Source organism: Clupea harengus, chromosome 11 (genome assembly GCF_900700415.2).
Source record: "Clupea harengus chromosome 11, Ch_v2.0.2, whole genome shotgun sequence".
In the NCBI taxonomy this organism is placed as follows: domain Eukaryota; kingdom Metazoa; phylum Chordata; class Actinopteri; order Clupeiformes; family Clupeidae; genus Clupea; species Clupea harengus.
Window position 1 is genome coordinate 13,957,742 of NC_045162.1, and position 15,368 is coordinate 13,973,109.

General features: G+C 41.7%; 1 protein-coding gene across 1 annotated transcript in view; it reads right to left on the reverse strand.

Annotated features, from left to right (window-relative positions):
- Positions 1–856: 856 nt before the first annotated feature.
- LOC105909998 (glutamate receptor ionotropic, kainate 3) overlaps positions 857–15,368 on the reverse strand; it is a 118,887-nt gene continuing 104,375 nt past the window's right edge. Inside the window, exons 13-16 of the mRNA XM_031577033.1 lie at positions 11,358–11,575; positions 8,933–9,158; positions 8,279–8,529; positions 857–5,458 (exon numbers count right to left, since the gene is read on the reverse strand). Coding sequence (XP_031432893.1) covers positions 4,943–5,458; positions 8,279–8,529; positions 8,933–9,158; positions 11,358–11,575 — 1,211 coding nt within the window. The 3' untranslated portion in view covers positions 857–4,942. The remainder of the gene's footprint in view (positions 5,459–8,278; positions 8,530–8,932; positions 9,159–11,357; positions 11,576–15,368) is intronic.

Here is a 15,368-nt window from a genome sequence, read left to right on the forward strand (position 1 = left end):
AACACGTTCATTTAGATGAACTATTTATAGGCGATTTGTAGTCAGTCTGTGTTTTCTTCCACAGCATGCTTTTGATCTGGAGCGAGCATCAATGTTTTGGGCTGTATTGGTAGATGTTAGGCCTACAGCCTCACCTTGGAATTATTTGTATACATCATCTCATTTCCGACTTGGAGAATGCCAGAACTTCATGAAAACCCATGCACAAATCTCGGTAAATATCCGAAAGTAATCTGTAAAATATTTCTAATCATCACTGTTAGAGCAAACTGTTATTCAACTATACTATATAAAAAGCACAGTGTTTTTGTGGCATAAGTTCGCAAGCTAGCCAAATTTGATTTGTGCTCACTGTTATAGTCTGACGTTACCTAAGTCAGTTAGTTTGTTCGTTTTTGACAAACTATGAGATGGGTTAATCAGGAATAAAGAAAATGTGTTCTTCATTAAAGTATCTGTTGTTTGCCATTAATGTGTGCTGAACATCACACTGCCATGGTAACAGATTGTGTAATGCTTCTCACAGCAAATTGATATATGGGATTAATTTAGAACACTTAATCACATATGTGTGTGTATATTAACGAGGGCCATGTTTATGTAAATGTTTACTTTACCCAATGTGTCCATATGGGTACATGCGAAAGTCAATTAAATGAAGTTAAAGTAATAATAATAAATGACAATCTTTTATTAATTATCTTCAAAAGCAGTTTCACTCAGAAGCATGAGATGACAGAGTTGTGTGGTGTTGAGATATGGCCCTTGAAAGCTCAGTGATATTTCATTCATTTCCTAAGAGAAATGGAGAACAGCAGAGAAGGGGAGAATCACGATGATGACAGCAGACAGAAAGTCCTGTACATTTTTTTTATTTAAAATTTTAAAATCATATAACCCATACAGTAATCTGTACAATTGAATTATTCACAGTGTGTTGAAAAGAAAACAAGTCATCCGTCCATTGCCTTTTTGACTTAAACTTTGATAGTATTTTTACTAATAGTGGTCACCTTTGAACACATACAGCTACTAGGAAAACAAAATGCTCATACAAAACATTACAAAAACTATATTCATAGAAATTCAGCATGTCCACAAAGAAAACTCTGGTCAGTACCAAATGTATGAACTGTGTTGTTGAATTCTTGTGAAATTATAACCAAGTAGCCAAACAAATGAAATGATGAATCCTACTATCAATTGTTTTATAACCACCACCAAATGGGAAAAGGGATTTGCAAAAAAAGGTTAATTGTCATTTCTTTCACACAATTTTGTAAAACAGTATACACATTGCTATAAAAAGATGTTTATGCTTTGTAAATAGGACTGATTTTATTACCCAAACTAAATTTTCTATATATTTTTTTTCCTGTCATTTAATATACAATAGACCCAAAATGACATTTGATAACAACTCAGCAATTCTACTCACAATGTAACAGATTTGTTCATTTGGGGGAGGACTGCAAGCATAATTAATCCAGAGCTTGACAAGTATATAATCATGAACTACAGTAAAAGGGCCAACGTGGTACCCATAATGGTTATTTGGCTTAACTTCACATGAACCTTTTCTGCTGCAATGCCTTGCATACTTCAAACCCAAAAGTTGCTTTACGTGACTGCTAGCAACTTAAAAGGGTTGAAGAATCTGTAAGGGGTTTCACAGAACTTCACAGAAGGTTCTCTGAAGGGAAGCCAAAAAAAAAAACTTTCTTTTTTCCCCTCCAAACATGTATTTTAAATAAGGAGATCATCCAACATCCGATTACCCACTGCATGAACGCACTAGGTTGATTCTGAAAAAAAAAAAAAAAAAAAAATAAAAATCCACAGACTCATCAGAATCATTCTGTAAAGCACTTTTCATCTACCGGAACCTACTACTCTGGGAATCCATCTCTACATTAGAGTTCGATATATCTTACAATGCATGAGCAGGTTGTGTAGTGTGATTACAAGCCATCACTTCTGGATTGGGGTAAGGCCTTAGAGAATGCAACATTGCCATTTGCCTATTTTCAGTTCATGTTACAGTACAGTATGTCATGGTCTGGAGATTGTATTTAACACCCATTTATACATATATTTTTTCTCTTAAAATTACCATGAAAGACTGGAGGTGGGTAAGGGAAGGGAGATGTTAAACTCGAAAAAAGAAAATATATAATGTTAATTATATACCTCTATAAAGTTGAATTTACCAAAATACAGTTCTTTTTTTCTGCCATCTAATATATACTCTACTTTGCAAGAGGGATTTAAAATTACACAGGATTTGAATAACACTTGAAATGCCATTGAAAAAACACTGACTCAAATTAATTCAAGACATATCTGTTATTTATTTGTCTACGTGACAGAAGGTAAAATGGGGGCAAAATGGGGTTGTTGAAATCAAAACCCAATGCTTGATTCGCTTCCTTTTGACTGTGTGGACCTCATAGAGGCTTGTTGTTCTTAAGAGCTGCCTGGACCAACAGCTTGTGTGATTCTCTCACACGCGTCATCCGTGTTGCTCCTCACACACACACACGAACACACACACACACACACACACACACACACATCAATGCTGAAGGGTACACATACCATGTGGCTATCGGTCTGTCAGCACTGTTCCCCTCTCCACAGGTAGCATCTCTGACTCCGGACACGGCCCAGAACTGGCTGGGTTCTGGCTGGGTTCTGGTGCTGAATGACTCTACCCTCAGCTGCTATTGCCACGCGTTCCCCTTTGACCTTTCTCTTCGCCTCACTGAAATGCACCGTTCATGATTATGGATCCTTGATGCTTTGTACTTGACAATTCAGAATGGGCAACAGCCTAAGGTGAAAGCAGAAAGAAACGGGAAATGGATAGCTGACAGACAGACAGAAAGCAGCCACTCAGACCTGGCCTTGCAGGGTTGGACCTGGCCTTGGAGGGTTGGACCTGACACTGGCAGCTGTGCCCTGTGTCTTCCCAGCCACCACTCTGATAGATTGAAGGGCCTCCCCAGGCACCATGCAGCACTCTAGGGGCAGCATCTGCCGGCCAGCCCAATCTGCCACGGACCTTTCAGATCAGCACTGTGAAATGAATAAGCTAAATGGTGTGCAAACGCCAAGGACATATACCGGTGCTTTGGCCGTGTGACACAGGCACAAGCCCAGGCAAAGACACACACTCTCACACACACACACACACAGAAGGAGAGAGAAAGAGAGTGGGGCAGAGAGAGAGAGAGGGAGAGGGAGGGAGGGAGAGAGAAAGAGAGAGTGCTCAGAACATAAAGTTGATGAAAATATGTCCTCTGATGAAAATGGCCCTCGTCCTCTCAAGGCTGCCGGACTCCCAAACTCTGATGCCCTTCTGAGGGTGAAGAGGGGTACCAGCACAGGGCACACAGGAGCTGGGACTGCCAAGCCCACTCAACTGATTTAGTGGCATGGACTTAGTGGGGTAGTGTTATTGGTGACTGTGGGTGTTTTATCGATCCCAAGGCAGACTGGGTAAACATGGTTCACACTGTATTCTTTCAGGTTTGCTCCAATAGGGACACATCGCTCAGATAATTAGGAGATTGATGTTGGATTTAAATGTATGTGGTTATAGATGTAGTGACAGTCGAACGTCTAAAGAAAAAGCAGGAGGATCGTATTTTTTTTTTTCTCTTTTTTTTCAAAAGTAGTGATAGCCTGTCATCTCATCAGTGATAGCCACATGTCTAACAGTGGAACGAAAAGATGAGAAAAACATTACACTTTTCTGATGCATATGCAAGACTGATTTGACCTTTTAGGTACAGCTCGTGAGGGGTCAAGCTGCTTATTAAAAACAAAAACCTAAAGTGAGAGACACCTTTTGTTTCCTAATGTTTATGGCTGTGGTTTGTGAGTTTGTTCATTATGTAATAAGCAGACACTATGGAGAGACTTGTGGTATGTCTGTCCAGTGCACTTTCACAATGCTTCAATTCAGACTGAGTCTGACATCATGTCGCAGACAGATCTTTGGCAATCAGTGAGTCGCTCTCTTGCTCGTGTTCATCATGTCCTCTGTTTTTGTTCAGCGTATGCGTGTGTAAATGCCTACCTGCACACCATGTAGCAAAGCACAAAATAAATCAGAATTACTTTCGACCCTGACTAAAGTACAAGGGGGAGCAAAACACACACAACTCACATCTCATTTCTGGGTATGAAATAAGTCTCTAAAAATCCCCTAACTTGCTTTATTGTGTTGGCTTGTGAAATGTCAACCCTGTTTATCTTGTGCATTCCTTTTTCTCATCTGGAGGACATCCTGGGCCGAGTTCTCTGGGCCGTATAGTTGATCCGGGGGGGGGGGCAGTAGCAAACATCGCTTAGGAGACTTGACTTCCCAGGTGGCCTATCTATGCCCGTCTGTCTGTCTGTCTGTCTGTCTGTCACAGCTGAGCTCTCAGACCTCAGCCTCTTGCACAGAGTTGGAAGTTCTGTCTGTCCATGTCACAGGACCACATAGGGCTTCACCACCTTCACAGGATTGCAGTGAGTGTTTGCTTGTATTTTTTTAAACAAAAGTGAAAAACACCCAACGCACGGATTGGAAAGTATCGGATGTGCTGTGTTTGGCATCTTCAATCTCCCAACAAAACGTTAACCCCCTTCTGTCAGTCTCTAGTTCATTTATTGCCATGCTTACAGAAGCCACTTGTCTGTCTGTATTCCACAAATTGAATGAAATGTCTCTGTGTCCCTTTTTAAAATATTCTTTTATACTAGTTTGACATTAGGGCTCCTTTTAATTCAGTGATTACTTGATGGTTGTGTTGGTCACCAGAGTGTGTCTCACAAGTAAACATTGGACATTGGTTGTAGATTGTTTTTATGTTGGTATTTGTTTGTTTTTTGTGGTCCGATTTGTTTTCGTTTAAAGTTAATGTAGCCGTTTCCCTCAAACATTCCGCTGTCACAGGAAGGACACGGAGCGTCCTCCCTCTCTCTCTCGGGTGGGGTAGAGTGACTTTAGGATGTGGTCGGTGTTGCCGGCATTGTTGACGGTGGCCGCGCTGCCGCTGCCGCCGTTCTGGTTGGCGTGCATCGTCGTCGTCATTGTCGTCGTCGGGTTGCGTAGGTCTCTGCGGCTAAGTGTGTAGGTGGCGAAGCCCTCCGGCAGTGGGCCGTAGTCCCTGCAGTCGCCGGCGGCCGCTCCCGGCACGTGCCGCAGGTGGCCGTCGCCCAGGCAGGTCATGGAAACACGGGCGTCATCCCGACGTGGCAGCTCAGGCTGTCCTTTCCCGGCAGGCGACGGTCGTTGTAGGTGTGCATGTTGATCACCGCGTCCGTCTTCACCGTGAGTGGCGGTAGCGACGATGGCGGGGGAGACAGCGGGTGCAAGGAGGCCAGGGGCTGGTGAGGCTTGTGCCTGCGTGTCTCGCAAGTGAACGACAGTCTGATCTCGTCCACCGCCGCATTGCAGAAAGACCTCTTGAGAGAAAAAAAGGCCCCAGGAGGGAAGAGACACAAGCCACACAAAACAGAGGTAGTAAGTACGACGTCGTCACCTTTCAGCACCAGCTGTAGTCACAGTCATGAGTGTGTGTGCGTTTGTTTGTTTTCTGTTCTGTTACTGATCTGTGTTTGTGCCTTTATGGGATATCTCTTTCTCTGTGTGTGTGTGTGTGTGTGTGTGTGTGTGTGTGTGAGTGTGCACTAAGAATGTCTAATATGAACAGATAATATAAACACACGATCCTCAATAAGCCAAGCCTCTGACAGGCTGCATAACACAAATTAGCACATTACAACTCTTCCATGTTGCCATGACATTCTGCCATTTGAAATAAAGACATGATTTCATTTAATTTAATAATTTATAGTGCTGTCAAACGATTAAAATATTTAATCGCGATTAATCGCATTTATGTCATAGTTGACTCAAAATGAATCGCGATTAATCGCACATTTTTATCTATTCTAAATGTCCCTTCGTTTATTTATTTTTTCCATCATTTTATTTTTATTTTAATGCCCTTTTCAACATGGAAAAGTTGATTGGCTTGCTTTATGCAAATGTTTTATTTTATTGAAAACCAATATTGCCAAACAGGGCGGTACAAAATAAAATTGCACATTTCAGGTAAACAAGGACTCAGCCTATAGTGCAGTTAAACCATGGCTTAATATTTTCTTTTTTTTCAAGTTTGCTGGGAACATAGCAGTCAGGCCTCTTATTTCAGAAACATTGAACCATAACAGTTAGGTTACCAATAAAAGGTAAGCCTACTACTTCTTTGCTTTCTGCCAGCTGCCTGTTGACATTTTCAGACAACAGTGAAGCTCGCTTCTTTTGCACAACACAACTTTTAAAAGTAAACTTTCCATTCAGAAGCTTTTTATCATCCATTTCGGCGTATCGCGCTCACCATTCACTCAAACCGTAACGTTAGCCTACTACACAGTTTGCGAGGCCAAAAAGAAAGTTAATCTTAAAATTTTTTTAAAAATCGCGTTAATCTCGCGATAAAAAAATGTACGGCGTTAAAATGGGTTTGCGTTAACGCCGTTAATAACGCGTTAAACTGACAGCACTAATAATTTAATGTGTTCTCTTTGATTTGATTTTTTTGCAGTCATTATAGTCAAGTAAAAGTTGATATGGTCTCAAGAAACCATATTTGCTCTCTAACGGCATTGGACAAGTTCCATCAACTATTTGAGTATTTGAATACTTGTTTTAAGCTTGGGAGAGAAGCCAAAAAATTCAACAGGAATTTGTAGTGTTTGAACATAATGCCAAGTAATCATGAACTACTTGTACGTAAATCATGTTACATTCTACTTCAAAAGCAACTTTAGTCATTTGATAGTGGTAGTCTGATGCCTGCCTGTCCCTATGTTTCAAATGTATTTTATATTTTCAAGTTAGTAATTGCAAATCAGCGCCATTGATATCCCATGTTCATCTCTATCAATCTGCATTATAAGGAGAACTGCTAGTTATGTCACCAGTCACTATTTCTATTATATATTTTGATTATCTGAAAATCATTGAGAGTGAGAGCACAGTAGCCATTGACTTTAGATACACTTGCTACTTCCTCAAATTAGAGCCCTTTGCTTTCTTGCAAAGATTGTTTGTATTATATATTAAGCTGTCTGTGCAAAGAATCATCACATGAATATCATAGAAATGATCACATTACTGTGGCTTATCTTTCTCTCTGTTCTACTTTACTTTATTTCACTGACCTTCTTTCTCCTACCCAACCTCTTCATTCCGAGGGACAATAATGGCATCTAAGCACACAGTCACAAAAAGCACAGAAGTGGTAGCACTTGTGACCTGTAATTTCCTTGAACCAAGTTATTTTGATAGCACCAAGGGCACTCGCTATTGGAAATGTTTCGCTAGCATTTAATATGCTCAGCGACATCGAAAAATATGTGTCTGTGAATGAGAAGACATACTTTTCAACGCAACCAGGGGGAAATGGCAAAACCATGAACCATGATGTCACGTAACTGTGTAAGGTATCGCTTTTGGAATCCAGGGCTTAGAGATATGACGCGTCAGTCATGGCTTTTGATGTTCTACATAAATATCTCTCTGAAACATCTGCTTGAGAAATGTCAAACGATCGGCAACATTTGAGTCAGCCGGCTGACTTTGCCATGTGCACAGTGCTTTGATTGTGCCATTCTGACTCCTTTATCCCCTTTAGAAATTGAAATCCTGACATATTACACAAACAAACACTATTTCTCTTCAGGATAAACATGCTGACAATCTGAAACAGCCAGAAGTTTGCATTACAGACACTTTTATCTCCCTTCAACAAGCTCAGAATATATTTTTTTTCAAGTCTGTAAATATTGGTATTGCTGTCCTTCTTGGGTGAATTTCATATCTATAAATAAACCTAACATTTCAGGGTGTATTTTCAATTCAGTGAACTGGGCACTCGCAGTGTTTGTGATCAAGCGTAGAAGCTATGCTCTCTAGGATACAGCACAGACACATTGATGTAAAAAAGGCAGTGCCCATGTCATTTCAGAAGGTGTCACAGAACGCACCTTAGAATTCATTTCAGATAGGGTCTCATAACGAGTGTTGGAACTTAGGTCAGAATGCAACAGAGGGGGGCTTCCGGCTGTGCAATGTAAGAGGGCGCTCACGCTTTGGGATAGCCCCCGCATATTTCACAATTTACGTGCACTTATTCGACGTTTACCCTATTTGACCGTGTTAATTATTTAAAAAGAATGCAACAGAGAATGCACCTCGGAATTTGTTTCCGCTCACCTGCTCCCTTTCTGAAGTCTTCCTGAGCTTGTAGATGAACTCGCCAATGGCCACAAAGACGGACAGCACCAGGCCCGAGGCCAACACGATGAAGATGCCGCCCAGGTTCTGGATGCTCATGGGCCCGGCCTCGTAGCGGGGCTCCTCCTGACAATTGTCTCCGTTCCACCACTTCTCTTTCATCACGTGCAGACGCCCATCCTCCATGATGCTCAGGATGGCGATGCTCACTTTGTCCCGGTACGGTGAGCCTTATAGGGCCAAGAAAGAGAGAGAGAGAGAGAGAGAGAGAGAGAGAGAGAGAGAGAGAGAGAGAGTGTGAATTAGGACAACATCAGGTCCTCAAAAAAAATCTAGTTTGCACTGATTTGGTTTATGCAATATCATCAGTGATAAGGCAAACCTTTTAGGGCAGATATAGAGAAATATTGGGTACTGTAACCTAACAAATGGCTACCCCAAAATGTCTCTGTTCAGTATGCCACCATCTTCTACACAATAAACAGTGCTCTATTTAAGTGTTGGGTACATTACAAGCTCCATATGTTGAGCAATTAAAGATTAATGATCATCAGAGGCCCTACTGGTCTCAGTGGGACAGCCAAACCAACACCATCAACCCCTCAACCCCCCTCCGTCAGGCTTGTGACTTACCCTTGGGTGTGCCAATGCCATAACCTTTGCTGTCAATGATGCCTCCCACGTTGGTGAGGTTGCAGTTCCTGCGTGTGACGTAGTCTATGGTGGTGGACTCCATGAGAAGGGCGTAGTCGGACTTCAGGACCCGCTGGATGCCGTCCTCAATAGACTTGACCAGCGAGGTGCTCTGCCTGCTGCTCATAAACGCCCACATCTTCTCGAAGGTTGACACCCGGGATCTCTGTGTGGAGGGCAGGGGTTCATTAATGACTTATGGTGGTACATTTGCATTAAGCCGAGACCATGGTGCTTGTGGCAAGGAGGAGCGTCGCTAACACCACACAGCTCTGCACACTCTAGCCTCTCTTACATTTGCGTGAGTAGAAGATGACAGGAACATGTCAGTGTCTGGTTCAAGGAACTCACTGCTTACTTACTCACATGAGAATATAGTGTGCATAAGTGGTCATTTAAGAAGAGCTGACAGTTTCTAAATGTTACATAAATGGAACTAAATGGAAGATGAAAGAATATTATTGTTAAAGTGCTGCAATGTCTTTCTACTGATAAATAGTAGTTGATGTTTGCCTTGTCTATATAAGTGCTGGGCTTTTACACATACACCACATGTTATTTAGCTCTGAAACTAAATTTGATTTGTTCGGTGCACTTATCACTGACCCAGCGAGCTTGCAACTGACACATAGAAGCTTAGCAATGGATATGTATTATGCTGTGAAAGCCTAGAATTTTTCAAATACAGTATTTTTTTTTCTCTCAAGTGTACTTGCTCTTTTACACCCATAGATCAGTTGGTTTTGCACTAGACTGTTGCTGTTGACAATGTTCTCTTATCCTTGAGCACCAGTTATTCTTTCACTTCCCTAAATGCTATTTTCTCCGGTGTCTAGTAGTATAATTGAAAGTGGATGAGAATTGGCCTAGCCTTGGACTCTGACGGAATGAATAAGTGATAAAATGACATGACTGCCAGTCACCTTTTCAAATACTGTAGCTACTTTTTTTGGCATAGACGTTTATATTTATATATATCCAAATCAAAACAACATAACTTGATAAAAACACCCTTGTAGTTGAAGGGTCAAACAAAACACTGTTTGGTGATAACGGAGCATCTCTATTTTGGCAGCTAGGCTGTGTGACATTTCATGCTATTGTGTGCAGAGGTTACATTAGATGCCATGGCTAATCTTAGATAATTACCAGCTTAGTTCCCTCCTCAGAATCTGAGGTGACACTCGGGACAGAAACACTCAGCCTGACTCCAATTCACATTTGGAATCAGAACCGAGTAAATTAACCTTCCTCTATCAGGTTGAGCTTTGTAAATTGTCCTCGGAAAATGTGTGAACCGCGACAATAAATCAGTTCCACGCCACCTCTGTGTCAATAAGTTGCGGTCCAACTTGCTCTCTCTCTCTCTCTCTCTCTCTCTCTCCCTCCCCCCCCCCCCCCCTCTCTCTCTGTGCTGGTACAGAGGATTGGGAGGCACTTGAGACGAATGGCTCTAAAAGCTCTGCTGTAATTACTGACATCTGCCTATAGAATCTCATCATCTTTAGTGCTGCAATCACACACGCAGCTTGAAATCAAGCAAAATAAAACGGAAAGTAAATCCAGGGCAGTCCCTGGAACAGACAAGCAATATGAAGTGATTTCAATGCCATAAAGACAACGATAGCTGGTCTTCTGGGATGATAACATATATTGCAAAATGTAAGGCTTGTGCTGAAGCATAACATTACGATTGGATCTCAGGGAGCAGACTACCAGTTGGATTGAGCACAAAAATAACTGTCATATATAATAGTACAAGAAAAACATGTTGCCCAATACCGATCTCTTTGAGAGCATTGTCACATGTCTCAATACACGCAAGTGACCAAAGGATTAATACCACCATTTAGGAATAGGATATGATTCTTGCTTGCCCCTTTGTTGTCAACAGAAATTCTGTTGCCATGACGATTTAAATTCATAAAGTGTGAAATGTGTGCCATTCTGCTGCATGGCTGTATCGGAGAGAAGACTTAAAATAATGAATGTAAGAAAATAAAAAATAAACCCTGCGGGTAAAAGCGGAGAGTTTGGAATAGAAAATCATTATGATGGCATACTTCAAACAACCCACAGAAGTGGAGATGCAGGAGACTTCGCTTTTGGGAATTAAGATCTAACTAGATATGAGACAATGTGTGGGGGAGTGACTCTGTTTTCGACACAGTATACGTTCCACAAATGTGGAGGGAAAGAAGAGAGAAAGAATTTTTTGAAAAGTTCTCTAAAACTGGAATGCATAATAAATCAGAAGAAAGTTTTAAACCATAATTCCCATCTTCTTGTAAATCATTTTTTGGGGGGAGATTGAAGAGATCAGGTGAGCGGCTGTTACGAATAGAGTCAGAAAAAAGGGACAAACCTTAAAGAAAGTCATGGTGGCTCCATCCCGCACAACGCCGTACTCGATCTTGGTTTGCTTGGCCAGGTCGTCGGCCGAGTCCACGGGCGAGTCCATCCTCTCCACGGTGAGGAAGGCGGCCAGGTTGGCCGTGTAGGAGGAGATGATGATGAGGGTGAAGAACCACCAGATGCCACCAATGATCCTGGTGGAAAGGGCCTTGGGCATCAGCTCTGAGCCTTTACAGAGAAGGGCAGAAAATGAGATTAGATTAGATTAGATGAGGTGAGATTAGATTAGATTTTACTGTCATTGTATAGAGTACAACTACATGGAAAATTAAATACTGTTGTGACACAATGAAATACAGAAGTGGACGTACACACACAGGAAATGTATTAATCTGCTTTACACTTCAAATAAGAATTTTAAAAAATGGATCATTGAAACCTCTTCTAGGAAAAAGTTCTAGGAATGTTCAACATATAACATTTGAGGATTTTGTTTCTGAGGAGCTGTACAGTGCTGACACACAGAACGGTTCTGTGTGTTACGTTACAGTTCTGAAAGCCTTCTGTTGGGTCTTTGGTTCTACCCGGGTCCTGGTTTGGGTCCTATGTTTACAACAGTTAGTTCTCTATGTTTCTCCGATCAGATATTTGCCTTTGTTTTACCTCACTTATAAGTGACTTCACAAGTAAATGAATAAATCCAAGATAAATAAATGCAGAGATACCAAGCCTTCTTAGAATCATCCATTAGATTTTGAGCCATAGTCTCTGTGTATTTCCCGCACAGACCTCGGAGGTCAAGGGCGATACATATAATAACAAATACGAGTGTGATAAAATTCAGGGCTATGATAAAGACTCTTTATGACCATGGGAAGAAAAGGCCAAATGCTAACCACAACCTACCCCGTGGGTTTAAAACAGCTAATCAGCACAGCATAAAAGTGTGGGCATAATTTAGGAGCCCGAGCGGTATGCAGGACTCTCTCATAAAAGTGATGGATGCTAGTGAGTCTCCCTAGCCAATTCATGAACAAAAAGCCAGAAAGGAAGGACTAAGAAGCTGGCAAGACAGCACCGTTTGAGAAACAAATAGAATTTAACCGGGTTGTAATTACTACTATGGGCATGGTGGCGTTAGCAGAGAACACAGAAAGAAAAGCAAGGGACGGCTCGGTGGGGGCTTGGAATGACTCATGGGCGGAGCGCTTTGAGGTCAAGAGGCCCTGTAATAAGAAATGTCCAAAGAATGAAGCAAAAACTGCCCACAGGACAAACATGTCCCAGAACTCAGCCGCCCAACACCCTGGGATAAACACACTTACCGTACACAGCTAACATAAAGCGCTTACGACTTAGAGTTGTACCTCATGCAGCTTGACAAACAATGGGTTCATTCCCATTTTCTTTAGGAGAAACATTTGTACAAACTGATTTACAGATGAACTGATGTACTGTATATGTTTTAGCAGCGTGTATGCTGACTGAACGCTAACTCGAGCTATAAAGACGCAACAAATGCAGAAAACTACACCCTCCGTCAGCCAGAAAAAATCTGAAATAAAAAAATCTTCAATGATGTCCTTTAATATTTTGATAAATAACCACAATGTTTTAGTTGTTTGCGTGTAGTAGCACTCCATCAACAGAATGAGATGAAAATGTATTTAAAATCATGAGGCATATCTTGAGGCTTAGCTTTGCACATCAAAGATGTGTCTAACCATATATGGCATCTCACAGTCTACTCTAAATAACATGGTTATCACATTCTATTTTGATATGTCTCTTACTCTTTGGTAGTTACAAAAACTGTCTCTGTGAGATGTACAAATAGAGGCTTTTATATGTGGTATACAGTATATGCCTTATATGTGGCTATATATAATGCCCAAATGCAACATAAAGCATTCCACTATGTATGTGTCTTCTTAATCACCTCATAAACATGAATTATTTTTTATGTAACATATGTTCATGGAAATAAAAGCTATTTGTCAAAGTCGTAAGGTGTTGACAGTTGACATGGTTGTGGTGTTTGTGTTGTTTCTACAGCTTAACTTTCCAAAGCAGCACGTGGTAACTGCCCAGAGAGACTGAGGTGTAACTTAATTCAAAGCCACCATGAAAGCAAATGGACCCTGAATTGAGCACAAATGGCACAAATGAAAAGTAAACAATGCAGGAAGGCATTTTGGAGGCAAAAATGAGACATTACCCAAATTATCTGAGGTAATAAATTAGCTAAATGCATTTCTCAAAATATCTCTCTCTCTCCATCTCCATTGTCCAATTGTATCTATATACTGTATATATCACTCTCTCTGTCTTTACCCATTCTCTATCTGTTTTTCTTTGTCTTTCCCTTTCTCTCTTTTCCTCCTCCTCTCTCTCTGTACCTTATTCTCTTCCTTCTCTCTGTCTCTCTCTTTGTCACCATCTCTTTCCTTACCCCTTCTCTGTTTTTCTTCATCTTTCTCTTCCTCCCCATCCTCTCTTTCTCTCTCCCTCTCTCTCCATTTGCCTTATTCTCTTTCCTTCATCTTGCTTTGTCTCTCTCCCTCTCCTCTTCTTTCTCCCCCAGTCCCTGTCCCTCTCCTTCTCTTTCTCCCTCTATCCCTCCTCTTCTTTCTCCCCCTGTCCCTCCCCTTCTCTTTCTCCCTCTCACTGAAGCTGTAAATACAGGACATGGCCCTGCCACTGGCTGTACATCAAACCCAAATAACTTCATAATCAATACATACACCCAGAGTCATTGTGCTCTGGAGGTGAGCGCATTTAAAATGCTACCGGTGTTAACAGCGGAACACCCGAGTCGCCGTTTGTAATGCTGACTCCAAACATCTGATTGTGGGCATAAAGGGGCCGGGCGCGAGGAGAGGTTGCAAATGGGCCCCTGCCTGTGAGTTATTCTCTGTGGATCTACTGCTGAGTGCTATTAAATGCACTGCCCCGCTTTTCGCTGTCATGTTCTGTTCCCCACAAGCGGAGAGGCATCACTGTAGTGTCGGCGAGCCATCTCCCCCTGAGAATGATTACCTGCGTTTAACATTCCCTCCTTGCGGAAAGGAAAACAAGAGAGAGAGAGAGGGGGGGGGAGAGAGAGAGAGAGCGAGACAGATAAAAAAAAAGACTAAGACCACGTAATACAATAAGCACAGCTGAAAAACATGATGCCACGGGCCACAGCAGCTTATTAATCTCTTTTAAATAGTGCGGCATAAACTCTGTTTTTAATCCATTCGGCTGAAAAATACCGCACGGTAGCCCAGCAGGATAGCACCGAGTAGATGAATACAGAATGAGGAGGCGGAGGACAACACTGATAACGCTCAGCCATGGTGTTATACCTGCAGGACAACATGAGCATGCTGCAACAAATGCCAGATAGTCAGCCAGCCTCTGCGACAATGCTTCACAATCACGTATGATACATACTGGCTAAACTAATTGCTAACGGGCGAACCAATTGGTTCTCAAGCGTGTTATACAAATCTTTATGAAGGTTACATATAACCCACATTATAGTGCAAAAAAATGCTTCCATAGCAAAGAAATGCATAACTTTTCACTCCCCATACCACATGCCTAGGCAACATCCATGACATAAGGATCAGCCCCAGCAACATACAACATACCATCCTAATGCTAGGAACATTTGCATTTTAATATAGCTTCATCCCTCCTGGCCTGAGGCTGCTGGTTCAGCAAGGGAGCAGTAGGCTAGCCTGTATGCAAACATCAGAAGCACTTCCATACTGTTTAAAGTTTACACAGTGAAGGGGGCGTCCTGGCAGTGCTGGAAGCATGCATGCATCACGGCTATGTATATAGGCAGTTAATGTTACTGTTACACAAGCCCTGATTGGGTACACATATTTCACATGGAGCAGTTTGCTTATCATAAAATAATAAAGTTATTTTTTCAAATCAGTCTAATCACTCTTTTTTTCTTCAAGTGGCTGTCCCTTTTATTTGGCATGCAGTGACCTTATATACTTTTCAATTTCATGTGGTCATA